Source organism: Calypte anna, chromosome 2 (genome assembly GCF_003957555.1).
Source record: "Calypte anna isolate BGI_N300 chromosome 2, bCalAnn1_v1.p, whole genome shotgun sequence".
NCBI lineage: Eukaryota > Metazoa > Chordata > Aves > Apodiformes > Trochilidae > Calypte > Calypte anna.
In genome coordinates this window covers 79,624,788-79,645,686 of record NC_044245.1, presented here as the reverse complement: position 1 = coordinate 79,645,686, position 20,899 = coordinate 79,624,788, and the positions used below count along the sequence as shown (strand labels likewise).

The 20,899-nt window shown below is 37.7% G+C and overlaps 1 protein-coding gene across 2 annotated transcripts in view; it reads right to left on the bottom strand.

Moving 5' to 3' along the window:
* SEMA5A (semaphorin 5A) overlaps positions 1–20,899 on the bottom strand; it is a 309,345-nt gene that overhangs the window by 203,353 nt on the left and 85,093 nt on the right. For both annotated transcript variants that reach the window (XM_030445693.1, XM_030445694.1), the window contains exon 3: positions 11,954–12,142. In XM_030445693.1, the coding sequence (XP_030301553.1) occupies positions 11,954–12,086 (133 nt within the window). In that variant the 5' untranslated portion in view covers positions 12,087–12,142. The remainder of the gene's footprint in view (positions 1–11,953; positions 12,143–20,899) is intronic.

Below are 20,899 nucleotides of genomic sequence, written 5' to 3'. Positions count from 1 at the left end.
AAAAAAACTCTTGATTCAAACATGGCATACCTGATGTTATAATATTTTTAAATTATACAGCATCAGCCATTTGATGATAGAACTGTCTTTAAAAATAACAACTAAGTATTGATAGCAATAGTTTAAGCTGCCAAGAATTGTGCTTAAAAACTTCCAGTTGCCTGGTCTTGGTAAGCCCAGAGCTGAAATAATCCTGGTCTGCTTTAAAGCAAAAGGCCTACCAATCTCTACTAACTGCTCAAACTATGAAACATAAAAATATAATGCCAGCAGACCATCATGAAGAAGCAAATAAAAATTAAGCAAAAAGGAGAAGGGAAGAGCCAAAACTGAAGCATCTAAGTTTGGGGGTGTCAGTCCCAGTCCCTGTGATGAATTTAAATGCAACACAGACTCATGTTCATCTACTTTCAGACTGCATTCAGCTGTCATTCTTACTCCACTTTGTCATTGCACACATCTGTTCTCCTGATTTTGTAATGGAATATTCATAACTATCAGTCTGGACGACATCACCTTGACATAAAGTCAAATCCAGTGCCATAGAAACACAATAGGGATTGCAATCTGCCCTCTCCACTATCTTATCTATAAAAAGCTGCTCTCCTCCGGGTCATCATTAAACTTTGTTTTCTTGAAGCTGCCAGAAACAGATTTAGCAACCTCACTATTCTTCATCCTGGCTGTACAACAGATAGGAAATCAGGTGCAGCAGATGCTTAGAGAAGAAAACAAACATAAGAAAGGATTTCCAGAGGCGGAACACCTGGAGAACAAGAAGACAGACTTCAGGTGTCATGATTGTAAAAGCAACAAAGGAGTCACCTTCATTACCTTTTAGGATGAGTCTCCTGTATATAAGTAAAAAGCTTAACATGCAGTAGAAAGAGGAGGTTGGGTAGGAAGCAAAGGCATCTGAAGGACCACTGGAAACTACTAAAACCAATTTATTCTAGCAAGCTACATGTGATGGGAATGGTTTACTTATAAACACACATACACTTTTGAGCAAAGGAGCTGGCATCCAGGCTAGAAACAAAACAGACAAACTTCACAGTTGAAAACAAACAAACAAACAAACAAAAATCCAAACACCAAAAACCAAACCAAAACTAAATACTAAAACAGCAATAGTTTTAAGATTAAAGGTGACAAGAAGCCTGTCATCAGATTAGAAGAAGATTGAAGTAGAGATTGGATGATGACATATAAGGCGGCACAACAAGGTATAAAACATTAAATCATAGACAATGCAGTGTTAATGAAAGTTGCTGAAGCAAACGTTCAGAGAGTTTAAAAAAAAAATAATTCAGAGAATTATTTTCTACAGCACCAAAGGGAAAAAAGTCACACGCTTCAAGAGACAGGGAAGCCTGAGGAAAGCAGTAGTATGGAAAGACTTTTATGACCAATTTTGATAGAGGCCATGGAGAGAAAGGCAAGAAGAATGATGAGAACACACTGAGCAGAAGTCAAAAGGAGAAGGAAACCTCAGGGAAACACAAGAATTTATATCCTCCAACAGTCTTACTTTCCTTCTGATTTAATATCCTTTTTCCATCAGCTGCTTGTTCAAGATGGCCCAGGAAAAAAAGGTATATGAAGCCTGCTGCAGACAGCACTGGTATTATCACTCAAGTCTTAATATTATGTCTCTATACATTGTCCAAAAAGGACAAATGGCTTAAACCCAAACCACAGTCTTTTAATAGCAGAAAAGGGGGAAGAGAGAATGCAGAAAGCTAATCAACATGAGATATAACATAAAATAATATAACAAAACAGGAGTGTGAGAATTCAGAGGACAAAGAAAAAAACTATCAGTAAACATAGAAAGATAAACCAAGAGGACTTTCATCCAATTTACACTGCAAATCACCTTGCAGGCCAGCTTATCCATTCTTCAGGGTAGGGAATCGTTCAGCAGGACAGAGAGAGATGAGTGCACTACTATAATAAGGACTTTTTCTGAGCTATGAAAACTATGCCATGAAGCTCAGCTGTGTTTTGACATGTGGAAATACGACTTGCTGCACATGCCCATCCCCACACTAGTGAAAGATTTATTTTTCCAGTCAAAACCCAGTAACTCCTCACCTCAGTAAGCACAAAACCCATATGGCTCTTCCCAGAGAGTGCAGCTCCCCCTTCCCATTACCAGCTCTGGCCTCTGCACTGCCACTGCCTATCTTACCATACGTGACACAGAGGGATGGACTGACCACATAACACACTTGATATCCTCAGGTATACCCCCTTTTCAGAGACACACAACCTTTCACATTTTAACACTTACACGCTGAGTTTGGCAGCAGACACAGGGTTCATTTGGAAGGAAATCATAGTGTATAGTTTTAGGAAAACAGTATTTGGACACAGAGTTCCGTAAAGAAACATGCTCAATTTTTTTTTTTTAAATGTATTGTAGGGAATAAAAGCATAAAGCCAACTGCCTATAGACAGCTATAATAATGATGTTATTTACATGGGAAATACCTATGTTTTAACTAACAAGACCTTGTTTCTAGAACTGATGGTCTTGCAATGACACATTCTTATTTATGTTGGCATATGAACATACTAAGCTTTTTCATTTATGTTGCTTTAGCATAATATGATTTCTTGATTCTATCAATTCTGCCCAAAACTATAACTCACAAAATATTCTCAGATCTGAAGATATTCCATGCAAAAAATCCAAAGACCAACAAAACAAGTCATATTGCAGCACAGAGGGCCTACAGGGTAGTCTGACAGTAACTTTGGTAAGAGCTGGGATCCAAGACTTCAAAGGGGAACACACTCCCCACCTCTCTCACTCCCCCACCACAGAAAACAAAAACATGCCCCCAAGCCAAAAAAAAAAAAAAAGAAAAAAGAAAGAGAGAGAAAGCAACAAGCAGTAAAAAAGAAGAGGAAAACCCACAATCCTTCAAATAACAGAATAGCATTTCTCTTTAAAGAAATTCTTTTTTTTTTTTTAAATGGGCACTATTAATGTCTAAGTATTTGTCATTTTTACCAACTACTTTAGTCCATTTACTGTAGACATAGTTGTAAAATAGTGAAGTCCTAATTCTCCGAATTATTTTGTCCATAGAACCTTCAGAGCAAAACCCGAAGTGAGCACTGCAAATGAAAAGACAAGTTTATGACAACTTAAAGTGTCATCTCACCTGAATGTGACAGATTGCCATGCAGTAAGTTAGTACCTACCATGTTCACTTTACACAAAATGAGCTGCTATTAGGCATCCCATAGTCTTGTCAATAGCAAACAAGAAGTGCCACTGAAGGAAGACACAAAAGAAAACTTGAAAAAAAAAAAAAAATCACTTTGAAGAACCACTGACTGCACTTCTCTATTTCCACTCATCCTGTCAAATAAAAACAAAGTATCAGAAGTTTATAGAAGAAATTAATGGGGGAAAGGAAAAATTAACAAATGTTTTTCTTCCACACCTATAAGATTCCTGGAAATTGTAGAGTTCCAGAAAAGGCTCAAGGGTGTGCTAAGGCTTTCCCAAATCTCTCAGTCAATACAGAAGCCAGCAGAAGGTGATATTCAGTGACAAGCACTAGGGACAGCAGGTTCCAGCAAGTGAGTGCAAGATGTGCCCTGTAAATGCTGCACAGAACCTGGAAGGGAAGACCACTGGAATAAGTTTTTCCAGAAATTTAGTCACTTCAAAGTATGAAAACAAAGTTGCCCAGGGTCAGAAGGCCACTAACTGCAACTGTCACCATCTTTCATGAACTAGCAGTCTGGGTTACTGCAAGAAGTAACTGAGGAGAACTGATTTAAGGAGTTTTCTTGCAAAATATAGAGCTTTGGTGCTGGTCCTTCTGCGAGAGGCCAGGCAGGCTGCCCAGTTAGCCCCTCCAGCACTGAAGTCCACAGGGCCACCTCCTCCACACAGCAGCACTATTCAGTCCTGCCTGGCTGTGACCACTGTGCAGCCATGATCTCTGGGAAGAGCTGGGCACAAATGTGCTACACTAAGACAAGTTACACCTCTCTGCTACACCTCAGAGATCATCAAGTCCAACCCTTGATCCACTACTGCTGCAGTTACCAGACCATGGCACTAAGTGCCACATCCAGTCTCTTTTTAAATATCTCCAGGGATGGAGAATCCACTACTTCCCTGGGCAGCCCATTCCAATGCCGGATCACCCTCTCCGTAAAGAAATTCTTTCTAATGTCCAACCTAAACCTCCCCTGGCACAACTTAAGACCATGCCCTCATGTCTTGCTGAGAGTTGCCTGGGAAAAGAGACCAACCCCCACCTGGCTACATCCTCCTTTCAGGAAGTTGTAGAGAGTGATGAGGTCTCCTCGCAGCCTCCTCTTCTCCAGGCTGAACAGCCCCAGCTCCCTCAGCCTCTCCTCATAGTGTCTGTGCTCGAGTCCCTTCACCAGCTTAGTTGCCCTCCTTTGGACCCACTCCAGGACCTTGATATCCTTCCTGAACTGAGGGGCCCAGAACTGGACACAGTACTCAAGGTGTGGCCTCACCAGGGCTGAGTACAGGGGCAGAATCCCTTCTGTGAACCTGCTGGCCACGCTGTTCTTGATACAGGCCAGGATGCCATTGGCCTTCTTGGCTACCTGGGCACACTTCTTGGCTACCTGGGCACACTGTTGGCTCATGTTCAGCATGTGGCAATGCAGGCCCTGAGGAGGGAGGAGAACCAAATTCAAGTGAACCAGTGTGAAGATCATGCATACAGATAAAAGACTGCACATAAAAGTTTTGCTAAATGTAGTTTACACGGTGCCAGATGATTTAGAAAAAATGAATACACTTCATTAATGCCCTTTCCCAGAGCGTAGATCAGTAGAATACACACATGGACCACTGCCAAAGGGTATACCTTAAAAAGTTCATGAAAATCTAAAACACTCTCTGGTGGAAAAAAAATAAAATAGAGAAAAGTTAATGTAATATCATACTTCTTCTTGTTGATAGATACACCAAAACTTCTACAAGATGACAGAACTACAGCTGCTTAGGAGCTCTATTTCTTGGCTGTTGATCTGTTTCTTTAAAATATCGCAGCTTGGATGTTTTACCAATTTTCAGTAAAAATGCCCATCTCTATTAAAAATACATCTCTTTTGAAGAAAAATAGGGAAAAATATATATATACATAAAAAATTAATCTGCCTGCAGCTAGTGGAAAGTGGCAGGAGCCTCTCACTCATTCTGTTGCTTCATTAATAGCTGGGAAAATTGACTCTCCAAACTTCCACATTAGGGCAAAACGAAAGAAATCAGCCATTGAAAGGTTCACAGGACATGTCTATACAACTTACTAGCCACTGCAGTCACTTATGATCTTCTATTATCAGAAATGTATTAAAATGATTAACATTCTCTCATGGTCCAACACGTGGCTGGGATGCCAAAATAACTGTAAATTGATGCTTGCTTTTAAAATATGATCATTTACACGTATACACAAAAACGAGTTAGCTGGTATACAATTACTCTGCTTAGAGGATTCGGTCCCTGCCATATCCAGGGTTTTATGAGAAAGCAAGTCACAGTCACTGGATGATATGGGAAAAAAGCAAGGAGATACTATCCTTCAGTCTTCAAAGCCATAATTTTTAAAATTAACTATAAGCAGTTCTCCGTTGCCATTACCTGGCGTTTAATCTCTTGTACAAAAGCAAAGGCAAACCTGATTTGATACAACTGGTAGAGGAACTCTTTTTGTCCTTAAGAGGGACTGGGTCTTGGTATATTTTCATCATAGTCTCATCAGCTAGACAATATCTCATAATCAACTTTCCTTCATGTATAAATCATCTTTATTTAAAGAAAAACCCATAGGAGGACAGGTGATGGCATATACCTCAATCCCACTGCTGAAGCTGGCATGAAGTCTTTACAGTGCATTTTCGAAAACCATTGCAAAGAGAAGGAAAAAGTAACAAAACCTGAGTGCCTTAATAGTAGACAGCTATTAGTTTAAACAGTTGCTTGCAACACGATAATGCAAAAGAGAAGAGAACACAAACAAAAATAAGTTCATACACCATATAGCTTTCATTCAGCCCACATGCTATTTCCTTTTGGCACATGTTAAGTGCAGGCACTCCATATACAAACCACATGATATGATAAAATGAGCAAAGCAATGTACTGTGTCTGTATTATTTTGACAAAGATAAAGTGAGGGAATTCTGTGGTGGTTAGACAACAAGGTTAAGAAAATAAATTTCTTAGGATTCCCAAACCAATGAAAAAAAAAACCAAAAACCTATGCTATTTTTCCTTTCTGGTTAACCTCAAGCAGAAATGAAGGGTTTATGTTAATTTCTTCTATGGATTTAGACATGTTATTTTGGAGAATGTTTATTCAAGAGATAACTTCTTTACAGCACAGCGTGTATTTAAAATATCACTAAATACAGTTTCTAAAATTATATCAAGTGATTCTTTTTTTGTTGAGGCAGCACAGCCTTAAATTCTGTTTATAGGAGAATAAAAGAATGAGACTTGCCCTAGAGCAGATGATCTCAGTCAAACCGTAAACATCCATTAAGCCAAGTTCACAACTACACTTTATTTCTGATAGAAAGGCTAAGAAATTTGACTTTATGCAGGTCAAGTGCAGGACAGTAAATAATTACAACTCCACACCTGAAATTGCTGTGGGGTCAGGTTTTTTTCCAGCATACCCTCATACACCATTAAGCTACTGGGATGGACCCTTCAGCTCTACCTCATGGTTGGGGCCTGTCTACAGCATGAGTCTTCAACTGAGTGTGCAACTTTTGAAAGGTCTGACAGTTTTGAAGTTCAGCAAATGGGGGAGTGGAACAAAGTGCCACTGTAACTACTTTTAGACTTCTGTTTTGTTTCTTTGAGTCATGAATGAAATATCAGCTCCCCAGAGAGCTCCCACAGAGGTTTCGTAGAACAAGCAACTAAGTGCTTTAAAACCTATGGAAACACTTAAATAAACATTAACACTACTCAATTGGTTTGCTTTGGTTTTTGTGTAAGAATAGTTCAACTTCTATAAACAGTCACTGTTTCTCACAGGCATCATATTTTTCTAACCAGTTTGTTTATGACTTATCCTACCCAGATGAAAATTAGTTTCCCCAACTTTTTCTAACCACTTAGGGTAAACAATTCACTTTATTATATAGAGTGTTTTCCAAGAAGAAAGTAGAAAGGCCATCAGTAAACCCTTATACACTTTACAGAGCTATCATTTCATATCTACATATGAAAGCATATCCAGATAAAATAAAATCTAATAAAACTGAAAATTGTAAGGCTCTGTCTTTAATGACTAGCTTATTTCAGCCCTTTTTCTTTAACTCTTGAGTTATTTCAAGCATCAATATACTTATTTACACATTGTAAACATATGGAAGTGGATGCAAAGAACAATAATTTCATACTGAGTCTCTATGTGTCCATTCCCTCTCTTGCATCTTGTTTCCTTGCACCAAATTCTCTAAGTTGCACTCAATTCAAAACCTTTTAACTGCAATGCTTCTATGGGCCTTATGCTATCATAGCTGATGAATCCTCAGTATATGCATGTAACATATGCAGACTTTTTTTTTTTAAAGCCTGAATTTCAGACTACGCATCACCACAGTTCGTCCCTTTATGGCAAACACTAAACTGCAAGTGATCAGGCTTATCCTGTCAATCCATGCCATACTTAGAGGTCTGCTTTTATACAGATCTGATCTCTGTGATAGTATTTTACCAACTTTAAACAATTAGAAAAGGAAATCTGCAGCTTCCAAGGAAGGCACAAAGTGCCTTATTCTAATCTAGGGAAGGCCTATGACAACAGACTTAAAGTTGAAGTGTTTTCAGATCTAGAGTAGGCATTCTTAACTGTTATAGCTTCTGGGAGACAGAAGAGGTGTGTTACGAATTCCTAACATTAATTACACAGATAAACAAGTTAAAATGTCATTATTGGTGCTATGTATGAAAACATAAAATGAAAGATATTTTTAGATCCTGTGAAAAGCTTCTGAAAGTATTATGCATCTCCCCTTCTCCCCTGCTTCTGCAGCTTCTCTTCCCTCCTCTAATGGAAAACAAAGTATCTGAGTAACAATTCTCAACTGCTTCTCAAATACTTGCCATTTGATATCAGGAGATATATTGTGGTCTTTTAGTCAAAACTACTTAGTTGGGAAAACCAGTAATAAAATAGTATATGCCTCTCTACAAAATATAGTTTGGCAGAATCATCACCTAAACAAGCACCTTTTGGTGGGCAGTGGGAAAGAAAGCAAGCTCTTCCAGGAGATACACTCCCTTTCCATATTTCACTTTGACAACCCCTGGGGACTACTTTTTTCTTTTTATTTGTTTTTTGCAGTTGTTCATCCACACTCAACACCAGACTCTCACTCCATTAGTTTTATTTGATAGTTTATACTCCATCTACCATGCCTCTCAAAGGAAGACAAATCAAGTAAGTACATTGCTATTTTGGCATACCACAAACTATTAAAAAAAAAAAAAAAAAAAAGCTTTCGTCAGTTATAAATAAAACAAGAGTTGATATCTCTGTAAAGTTAGTAGTGAGTTTACAAGCTTTAAAGTACCAGCCACTCAATACCACTCAGACTTGGCTGTTGTTCAGTATCCCACACAGCATTCAGCTCTGTGGATCTAATATTATTATAAGCTTACTTTGCAAAATAGGGTATTAATGTAACATTCAAATTAAAGGTTCCATAGCTGTTAGGAATTGATTTGAGGACTCTGTGTTGGTCTAGCAGCACTTATGTCAATAGATAAAGAAGGCATTTTCTTATAGGCACTCCTGAAGTCACGAGGAATACATAATAAAGTGCAAATATCTTTCTAAGATTAGTTGATGATTTCCAACAGATTACTGTGGTGAGCATGAACTACAGTTTGTCAGAATATTTTTAAGTGAAAGAAAACTTTTCCATGATATGTTAGGTTGTAATAAGCTAAGGTATGTCATGAATATTCACTGACTGATGGTACTTTTACCACAAAGATAAAGGGAGTTTGGAATCAAACATTTTACTAAATCTCGTATCACATAGCTGACAATAAATGCTTCTGTACGATTGTATTTCCCGCACATTTACAGAAAAAGGAACTAACTGGGACACTATCTCTGGTTATTCGAAAGATGCAACTGAAACAAGATTACAGGGGAGGTCTCTGTTCCCAAAAAGTCTTAACATAGTAACTTTTAACTGGAAGGACATAGAAATTAAAAATTACAAAGAACAATAATTTTCCAAAAGGGAGCATCATGCTAAATTCAAACTACCCTCCTACGTGGTAGCTGGCTGAGATTCATAAGCATTATGAACATTCTTAATCAACGTTTAGGATGTTTGACTGGTGATGACTCTCTATTATTTGTTTTTACAGTTGCATGTACAAAAACAAAGTACATGCAGTGATTCCTTAGTTTGTGAAATTAAGCTGTTAAGCACCAGAATTTTAACTGTGCTGCTTTAATTTACAACATTGCATGTGTGTTTTAAAATAAAAATAACTAAATTATACACACAACATGAATATTAAAAAAATATATATTTAAATCATACTATTTAGTCCACCAACATGAGAGAAACAAAGGTCACTCCTTCACAATGGACTGATGGTTTGCTCTTCCCAGGTACAGAATGTAATCACTTCATTTCATTTTTCAGTGAAAGAGAAAGGGACAGCTGGTACCACTACTGTTACTAAGCCACTAAAATGCCAGAACAAAAATACTTTCTGTAGAAAGCACAACTTTATTTTCTCTAACTTTATGAAAAGAATGGAAACAAATCTTTTTTCAATTAAAATTCAATAAATACTAGTTCATTGGAACAAAAAAATTACACATGTGCTTTCTTAGAAAAACAGGAGGAATGCACTATGTAATATAATACATCTTAATCCCTCCATCCTCATAGCTACAAATTATTTGGAACTTGCTCTAAGTTTCAACACTAACGGAAAAAACTCAATTCAAATAGACAAAAAGATCAGGTAAGTCATTAAATGCCTCAGGTTTTTACAGAAAACATCCTCCAAGTGTTCTTCACCTTGTTCCAACTGCTCCTCAGCAGTCAGTCATAATACTGAAGATGACAGCCACACGTATGACTGGCCTGGCAGAGCATGGAACTCATGGTGGAGCTCCAATCCAAAAAGACTGTACGCACGAGGTGTCAGCAGGGGAAGGGGGATCAAGGAAGAATTTAGAAACACCACCATATGGGCATAGAAGGATTACATCAGGTTAAGCAAAGTTCAGTGGGAGTTAAGACTTACATTGAAGTCAGGGGCATGAAGAGCAGCTCCTACTGCTACCACAGTAATGAAAAATCAAGCAGGGAAACTCCAAGTCCTTTGCTGCATTGGGTGGGGGATCCAGTGCTGGCAGACACAGGTAATACTGAGGGACTCAGTACCTCCTTTGTTTCAGTCTCCACCAACAAGGTCACAAAGCCATCTGCTGTTACTGAAATGGTTCAAGAACTACCAGCAGTAGATGTGACCTGACTTGGGGATGACTTGCAAGATCTCAAGCTACGTAAAAATCCATGGGATCTGACAACCTTAATCCAGACACCAAGAAATCCAGCCTCTCTTCATCTCTGAAAAATCACAAAGATGAAGGAAGGTCCCCAGTAGCTGCAGGAAAACAAATGTGGTAACTACAGCCCAGTCAAGCTCATTCAGTTCCTGGAAAAGTTATGGAGTTAGTCCTCTTTTAATGTACTTTTCTGCACATATGGAGGAGAACAAGGTGACTGAGAACAGTCAGCATAGATTTGCCATAGGTAAATAATTCCTGACCAAACTAGTTGCCTTCTGTAATAAAATGACTGTTTTTAATGATGAGGGGAGAACAGAGAATCTAATTTATCTCAAGTCTTTTAACAATGTTTCACTTAAACTTAGGATCTAACTGTCTGTCTGTTCAGGTGAGCAACCAGATGGGTAAAAAACTGGTTGGATAATAAAGGAGATGTTTACATGGCAAGAGACCTGCTGGTGCAGGATGAAGCAGAATTTTCCTCAAGAAGAAATAGGATTTTTGGCCAGGAGTTGGCAGGGCTCATAGAAAGGGTTTTCAACTATGTTAGAATGGGGAAGGGGATAAAACTAGGCCCACTAGAGATAAGCCTGTGGGTAGAATGGAGATGCTAGGAGCAAAACTGATAGCTCAGCTCTAGTGCATCTACACCAATGCATGCAGCATGGGCAATAAACAGGAGGAGTTGGAAGCAATTGTGTGACAGCTATGATGTAGTCATCACAGAAAAATAGTGGGATGGCTGCCCAAGAAGGTGATAGAGTCAAAGTCCCTGGATGTATTTAAAAACCATGTAGATGAGGCACTTCAGGACATACTCTAGTGGGTGATACCAATATTGAGAAATATATTTTATTCATGGAGGGGGCGGTGTGTTTACCATTGGATGCAGTGATCATAGGCTGGACTGCTTAACACCTTAATAAAAAGCTAAGGGGAGACAATAGAGTGCAATCTGGAAAGACAACACTAAATTCAGAGAAGTAATTAATAAGATTAAGGGCAGGACTGCTATCCAGAGGAACTCAGATGGGCTGGAGGAAAGGGCCAAAAGCAATATCATGAAGTTAAGTGTACACATGCAGAATCCTGCATCTGAAAATGAACAATCTCATCCAACAATACAGACTGGTTTTCATCATAGTAAAATGAGTCACCCATCTTTAAATGACATATTAAGCACAAATTGTGACCAATCTTTGCAAGCATAGTTGTATTTAACTTGTATGGAATACAGTGCAGGCTACTATATAACAGGACTGAATGCACTTTTTCTTTTCTTACCGTTACACATTAAAAACAGAAATTTCCATGAAGACATTACACAATCCTTAGCCTACTTCTGGAAGAGATTTTTTCTGCTTGCATCTTACCTTTATATGCAATGACTGGGTGCTCAGCTCTGTGGCAGTGGGTATCTTCTGTTGCTGTTGGCTCCAGTATTCCTAATACCCCAAGTCCTGCCAACAGCAGTGCAAGGAGGCAGTTTTCTTTCATGGTGGTCATGCTATCCTCCCAGCAGTCACTTCTTTTAACTTCTAGCACTCATGTGGGAAAAGCACCTAGAAAATTGAAAGAAATTTACTGAAGCACAAGAGCATATCATAGGAAAAAAATCACACAATTCTTAATCTTTGTAACAAAACAAAACAACATTGCTTTCTGTCTGTGTAGTATTACTCCTCAAAAGTATGCTATCAGCTGCTCCTCTAATTATTTAATAAATTTATCATCAGTGACAAAATTTAGGAATACTGATTTCTTTTATCACCCATGAGGATTTAAAAACTGTTATTCGTTCCCTCCCTCTTCTACTTTAAAGTTTCATTTTGTAATGTCTGAGGAGCAAATAATGTTCTGCTAAATTTCTGTATTATTTAGATATAGCAAACACATCTAAATGTATGTTCCACATTCTCCTGGATCCACTGCCCCTTGCTCCACTTTCCTCACAGAGGAAAGAGTGCTTCGATTCCTTGCAAAAAATAATGTAGGAAAGGAAGTGCTCCTTTATGTTTCTTTTTTTGACAATACAACAGCCTTAGAGCATGGGGTTTTTTTGCCTGTCTATAGAGTGGGTATAGAACATCACAGAAAGCAGTAGGACAGTTCATCTGCTCTAACTACCTGCTTTTGCTTTTCAGGAAGGAGAGTCACTGGTTTTGCCACTGGTTTAATACCTATCCATTTGCCAAGTAAGATGACAAGGTTGCATACTGCACATTCAACCCCTTTCTACTAAAATTTAGACACCAATCAACAACATAATGGTTTTCATTCAGTTTTAGAATAAAGCTGAAGTTCCAACTCCCTGATTTTTTTAAACACACAGACACTTATAAGACACTTATAAGTAACTGAATATTCACTGTGTCAGTATCATTTTAAATCCAACTCAATTCCTTTAGCTTTCTCATAACAAATACTACAAGAAGTAACAACCTAAGAAACTTTCACCATTGGCAGCTTTATTGAGTACAACAAACTTGCTTGCTGATAGCACACAGTCATAACACATCACTGCCTTCCAGGGAGAGAGTACTAGAGATTTGAGACAACTTCACAATGGCAGAAGAGTCATTCTGCTAATTAATAGAGCAATTCAATAGAAAATAATCAGCAATACAGACTTCTAATACATTCCATCTCAATGAACTACAGTGTGCAGTGTAATAAAGTGGAAACAATTTTTTGTAAAAAAAACATCCTATACCCATGAAATAAAAGGTTATTAATTAAAGATACTCCACAGCAAAAGTAGCGTATTTTAAAAAAACACATTTTAAAGCAGAATGAGTAGCAAACATTGCTCCTTAACATCACTCTATCCACAGCTGTCCTAAGATGAAGTGCTCTTCTATTACCACTTCATTTTGCTTCTAAAGAAGGCTTCCAGCTAAAACCTGGACAGATCTAATTGCCATTAATTTAAACTAAAAATAAAAAGATCAAAGGCATAATACATCTGAGAGATACATAAATTTAATAGTAAATTTTAGCTTCTCTGCTAAATTTATGTTTCAGAGAGGAAAAAAAAAAAAAAAAAAAAAAGAGGGGAAGAAGATTGCTTGTGGCACACAGCAGGCATTATCTGCAGAAGTTCACTGCACTCATGTATATAGGGGCATAAAGTTCAGGCTCCAAGGTCTTGATAAGGTGACATGTCAAGCATTATACAAGACATATTCTTACCCAAAGTCAACCAGCTTATGTGAGTGAAACCACAGGTAATGGGTATTCCTAATATTAGATCATACAAGTACATTACTAATCACTAGTTCTAATTCAGATTTGTAAGATTGTATGTGTATTTAGGAAGTAAAATGAAGGTAAAATACCACATCCAAAACTCTCAATAGCTGTTTTTCTTACCCACAGTACAGCAGCAAGTATTCCAACAACTAAAATATGGTTCTTTCACACTAAAGAAAAACAAACTTTATTTCTTTCAATTTATTAAGACTTAGAAATACTTAAAAATGTGTGAATATAAGTCACAGGTATTAAGTAGCAATAAAATGAAACATTCAAACTGGAAGATCAGCCTTCTCTATCTCCCTGGTTGTAAATAAAGCCCTATGGCCTTTATGTAATAAGCTCCTATATCAAAGCTAATTTTCAAAAAACAGCTCTACTCAGGGCACAACAAAGAGTGAATCCTTTTGCTCCAGAAAGAAAAGGACCAGTACTCTTCATCCAGATACTAAATATGCACAGCATTATGGATGCCATAGTTCGATTACAAAAAGGATACTAACTTTCATAGGTCTAATCCTGGTATTAATGACTGAGATTTAACTGTTGACAAGCTTCACATCTTTTATGCTTGCAGGTATTGAAAGGATTTGTCCCCACCCATCCCCTGTGTGTAGAACTCAAACAGAAGCAAAGGTTCTTTCACAACAATACCTTTCCTCAGTCTCTAAACCAGTCAGCATCCTCTGGAAAGACAGTCTACTTACATGCCATAGTTGATCTGTGACACATATATAGTCACACTGTGGGAAAATTTTGGGAACAAAGAATTTTCTTCCTACCTAGCAGAACATCTCCTTTCACTGGTAAAAATTTGGTAAAAACAGAGGCAGGAAACACTTTTTTCTCTCAATTAGAATCAAAGATCAGTTTAGACTCTGAAGGAGAGGCAAAGAAGGATGTGAATGCACTTCTGATAAGCCTTCAAAACCAATACTTTTCCCACCAAATTTGCAGGAGTCAGTTTTCTCCCTGTTGTGAATCCTCAAGTCAGGACTACTGCCTAGTTCCATCTCTGCCTGAGATACAGGCTGTAAGAGCAAGTCTATGGAGGCAGCACCTGAACTCTGTACTCATGCAGCTCTGAAACTCTGCAACTGAAAGAAGTTTTGAAGCAGGAAAAGAAATCTTGAAATATCTCCTTCTACTTCCTGAAAGTGCAACTATTGTGCCAAGAAGTGACAGCCTGGAGCGTAAGACACAAAAGCCAAGAGAATCCTTAACATGAAAAGTTTAGGCTAGTTTCCTGGATTTCTGAATAATTTCCATATGCAAATCTCTCTCCACAATGAAACATAATGGTGTTGTGAAAACTCTTCAAAACACATCCGTAGTAGTGACATTGACCATCTTATTAACCGTTGCTATATATTTGGGAACCAGCAGAGTGACCAGATTATTTGTATAGTTTTTTCTAGCACAGATCTTTAATCAGACTTCTCACAAATTATATTTCACAAGTCTGTAAATAATCTGAGGATGCAAAAAGAAAAAAAAAAGTAGAATTTTAAAATTATACCTGCTGCTGGAGAGCAGAGCATGTTACTATGTTACTGCTAGGTCCAAGCAGATTCATTACAAGCCTATTCCATCCAGGCACTGAAGTCATATTTACAATTAAATAACCAGCATATCAGTATTTCTAGAGCAGTTAAAATACACTGTGTTGGAAGTACAATTTACCTCTGAATTATAATCCACATTTTCTTTTGTGTCAATAAAATAAGCTACTGATTTTTAAAAAAGAGAACTGCCACATTAACTGCAGCTGTCTAGCAGCAAAGCAGCTTTCAAATAATTATCTTGAAGTCTCAGTTTAACTGTGTTTTCAGTGAACGACAAAGCAAACTTACATCAATATGAGTATACAAACAACAGATTTTGTCATGGTTAGAAGACATCAGTTTCAGGACTGTTTCTGGGTACATGGATCCACAAGCAGGTCTGGAGTTTCTTTTCGTGGACACAAGTTTTTTCTCTCGCAGATGCTGCTTGTTGAATCTGCTGTGGGAGGTTCATTCCACTTTCCCTTGGTGCTTTACTCTAGCTTTTGGTTTGCAAAAACCTTTTTCTGTAATAGTTCTTTATTTTTTAAAGCCAAAGTCTGCAAACTCATAAAAATCATTTGAGAGAAAGATTGCTAGATAAACTAATATATAAAAAAGTCCTTGTCATCACATCTAGGAAAAAAATCTAACTGAATTCTCAGGTAATGTGTCTGCTTTCAATTATCACTCCTGATAACACCATTGGGAACAAGCCCTGCAGCCCAGAAGGAAAACAGGAGACAGGGCATCAAGAGTGCTACATCAGTCTACAATTACAGGGTTTTTTTAAAAAAAACAATCAGTTGTTGTTACTATAGTAATTAATTCTGTTCCTCTGTTAAATGCACAAATAAAAGCTATAGGTCTTTAAAATATAATTACTTCTAAGTACATTCCTTACTCAGTACAGCTTTAAAAATACAATTTGTATATCGCTCAGAGTGATATACAATCTACAGATTAGAGCAATAGCTCAAAGATGACTTCATTAAACACCAAGATGAAACTGGAGACTGTAGAGCTTCTGCAGTGAAATAATACAGTCATACACTGTTTTGTCTCATCACAGGCCCCAGCAATGCAGACTGTTTGCTGTGCAGCAGAGTAGCATGTTCTAATTTGTATTCTTATAAAGTAAGAGCCATCTTCAATTAACAAACTGAGTACTGAGTTCCTTCAACTTTTTTTAATATTGTCGTTCATTTTTGCAGTGGCATGAATTTTGAGATCTGCAAGAGGCAGTCACCCATCAGCTGTCATAGACTAACACAGTCAAATATCAATCCTTAAATTCATAGCGACATTCTGCCAAAAGTCTGCTAATATCTGTAGCTGATGCTGACAACTCATAAAAGAGGAATCTGTCATCAAAGTTACTTCTCCAGTGCTACTTAAAATGCTGTGATACTTGGCCACTGGCCTGAGCGAAGCAAGAAGTTTGTAATAATGCCTCAGATCTCATTTATCACAGTGTGGGCATGTCTGCCTTATCAGTGGGGCAGAGCACCAGTAGAACAGTAGTTTCCTTAAGCAAGCACCAGCCAACCCAGCAGCTTCACACAGAAAAGCACAAGCAGCTCAGAGGTAAGAATAAAGGTACTCAAATCAATACAGCCATGGTCGGAGTTCCAGCAAAATCTCAGATCATTTTTTCAAATCTTTTTTTTTTCCTCTTAGCTACCCCTTAAGGTCCTCAGCTTTTTTTGCATCCTCCTAAGCCCCAGATTGCCACCTCCAGTTTCCTGCTGCTCACAACTCATCTCCTGGTCCAGTCATCCAGAGCACCTTTCCCCAGGCATTGCTTGGGACATCCATTTAACTACAATCCTCAGCCTGGCCATCAGAAGTCAAGTCTGAGGCAGAAGAAGATGAGATTCTCCTCCTCAGACAGACTATAAAGGCAGGATAGTTTTTCCCTGACAAAACAAATTCAATGGTCAATCAAAATGGCAATCATAGCTTTCAAAGAAAGGTTTCAAAAGTGGAGAAAGTTGGAAGGCAAACCACAGAAAGTTTAACAGCCATATGAAAGGCATGAAGTGAGAGAAAGCAAGCCAGGAAGGAGCAGAAGTGTCATCTAGTGCAGAAAAAGGAAATGGAGAAGCAAGAACTACAGCAATTCACAGTTCTATAAACACATCCCTACATTGCACTGTCTCCTTTCTCTATCACAGTTCCCTGCTTGTTTTCCAGTAGGTAATATTATTGGCAAAGCAAACACATTTTCTAAGGGCCCAAAAGATGGTACACATCATCAACATTGCATACAGTACAAGCTGTTCTGTAGTAAAAATATACTTTCAGGTGTTGTAATAGCAGTTCAGTACAAAGTCCTTACCATAGGCTCCTGTTGATTTTTAAAAACAGCATAGCTTCAAAATGGGATTGTGCAGATTCTCAGAAAAAGAATCCACTGATGGTTATGAAATGCCTAGGCACTGCCATTCTGGAGGAATTTCTTGAGACTGATACTGCAACAATATTTGGGAAAAGTGTCACTAGCTGCTTGCTGAGGTCTTAACATCTTCCCGGAGACACATTCTGTTTGCCCCTGACAGAGACCAGATGCTGGGCTAAATGCATCTCTGACCAAACAGAGCCATTTGTTTCCCTGTTCTGCAAAGAACTGAGCTCTGTATTGCATGACACACATAGGTTGCATTTTATTTACTTCTATCTCTATACAGTACATAAAAGTCTGTATTTAGGAGTTATTCATAAAGCCTAGTGAAAAGTGAACAATCGATTTATGCAAGAGAGCAGCAGAAAGCAATGTGCTGAGACAACCACAGTAAAAAAAAAAATCAGCTGGGAAGAACAAAGTTTTATCACCTGAAGGGGGAATGAGGAAGATGAAGGAAAGAGCTGGATGAAAAATTTGTAAAATCCTGACAATGTATAAAATTAGTTATGAATTAAGGCAAGGTTAATGGAAGCAGATAAAAAAGAGGCAATATGAAAGTAATGCCAGTTTAGTTGTTGAATTCTGTATAAACTGGGAAGGGGCAATGCAGAGATTTGAGTTGTACATTTTGAATAATTAAGAGAGATCATCACATCACAAATTAGCATTGCAGCCATCTGGATACACTTTTTTATATTTGTAAATTGTACAGGAAAACAGGCCAAAATGTGTACATGGATGTAAGAGTAACCAGAAGGAAGACAGTAATACAGCAGTTTCAGATAAACTGGATTAAAAAAAACAAAAAACACATTATATTCAACTGAAGACAGTTCACTATCATTTTGAATGCCACTGCACAAAATTGATAGTACTTGGGATTAGCTTTCCTAAGGACTTAATATGATATATTTTAAAACGTGAATCACCAATCTAAAGGACAAAGTTGTACTGCTAAGACAAATCTGGGGATGCTCTGCACATTAGTAGCAGGCAAACTTCCAAAATAAAGATATTTAAGCAGTTACTACCTAAAAGAACTGCTGGATGAGCTCCAAAATATCATGAAATGACTGCTGTGACAGCCTGCTTCAATTAATGAATACAGGCAAATTTATCATTCTCATGGTGTGTTCAGGCCTGCAGTGCACTAGTACAATTTTAAAGGGCAGTGGTAATTAAACACATTTCAGCAAACACATGGTGGCAACTGCTTTGACATCTGAGATACAGTGGACCAGAATACACTTCTGTATGTCAAATCCACTCCCCCTTCCCACCCCACTTGCAAATGCAGTTCAGACTTCCACCTCCTTTCAGCTCCTAGCCAATTACCAACTTTTGATTTTTCTTGCCATCAATAACTGACATCGTCTCTCTTTGCAGCAACAGCATAAATGACAGAAAGGTTTAGCAGACTGGTACAAAGGAAAGGGAGAGATGAGGCAGCTTAGAACTCCCATACCACTGCTATGGAACACTCCTGCTCCCCACCTATTTATTTATACATAGCTTTTCTAGCAAGATAAGCACCCAAAACACCCACTCATCTTCCCAAGCTTCTGGATTCTTCATTCAGTTATTGGATAACTAACAGAGAAAGTATCTGTAGAAGATGCACAAATGGGATAAAGCATCCAATGTTTCTGCACTGATTATACAAAACACATAGGCTAAGTAAGCTACTGCCTGATTCAGTTGAGAACTGCAATGGAAAAATCACACAACTCCCTCTGTGCCCCATTCAGTTGGGTTAATATCCAGATTATCCAAATACATCATACAAAAATGCCTCTTTTTATTCAGGAAAATTCACTGTGTGGCTAATCATCTGTCTTTTGAAGATGTCCATCAGTAACATAGAACACCCTGACAAAGTCATCAAAATCCTGCAACAAGGAATCTGAAGGGAATCTGTTAGATCTTTCAGAAACTTCATAACTTCATTTAGTTTTCTTAGGTTTTTTACTACATCTTGAACCCCGACACAGATATTTTACACCTTCTGTGAAAGATCAAGGTAATAAACCCTTTGCTAAAATAAATGAGGTAAAATTACAAATAACAGAAGGCACAAATATTTTCAAATACCATAATACAGTTAAAATATCCAATGTCAGAATCTTCGAGAACAAAAGCCAAATTTCAACATTAATACAATCCTTATACTTAAAACCACATGTATTCACACTTGAAGGTTTCACACATGAGGAGCACCCCTGCACATACCTGAACCTCCTGTCAATAAAAACTTGCTTTTTTTTTTTTTTTTTTTTTTTCTAAATCCTAAGACAAGACATGACAGGGGGGAAAAAAACCCTTCTAAAGAGAATAAATCAGAGTTGTATTTTCTTCTTCCAACATAGCTGTTACAAATTTTAAGTTCTATTTTTAAGTCTGTTTAAAAGCAGCAAAACTTGACACAACAGAAACCATGTTTTATCTGTTGTAATGCAACCAGTGAAGCTGTCAAACCATAAGGAGATGTCAAATCACCCAAGGTTAAACAAGGAATAGTTCTTGACATATTTCAATACACAGAAGTCTCTTGTGGGCTTCCTTCAGAACACACATTTTGCTGCTATGTGTATTCGTTTTTCAAAAAACCAAAATAAATATACTGCTTTTTCCAGGTGTGAAATATTATCTTAAAAAGTTATTTTAGCTTAATTACATTTTCATGTTTTGTCTAATCGTTACTGATGATGCTTTTTAAAATGATTTTCAGTTACAGCTTTCAGGAAAAAAATCTATTCCATTAGGTTATTTCACAAACTAACAATGTTGTGAAAAACCAATTTGTCTGGTGACATCTTTCCCAGTGGCTTCTCAGTGGCTGACAGTTTCCATCAGTCAAAGGCTGAATTACGTGAAGTGTCACTGATGTCTCACTCATATCCAAAATCACTTTAGACTTCTATAGCTTTATATCCATCATTTTTCATTTATCATTCTGGAATCTTATAAGCATAGAGTATGCATTCACATTCAAGTCAAAGTAGAAAAGCTTTAGATTACATAGCAGTGGTGCAACAAGATACAAGCATTACAGGTATGAGAATTGTCTATGGAATGAAAGTGTTGGAATTTAAAATAAAGAACCAAGAAGGAAA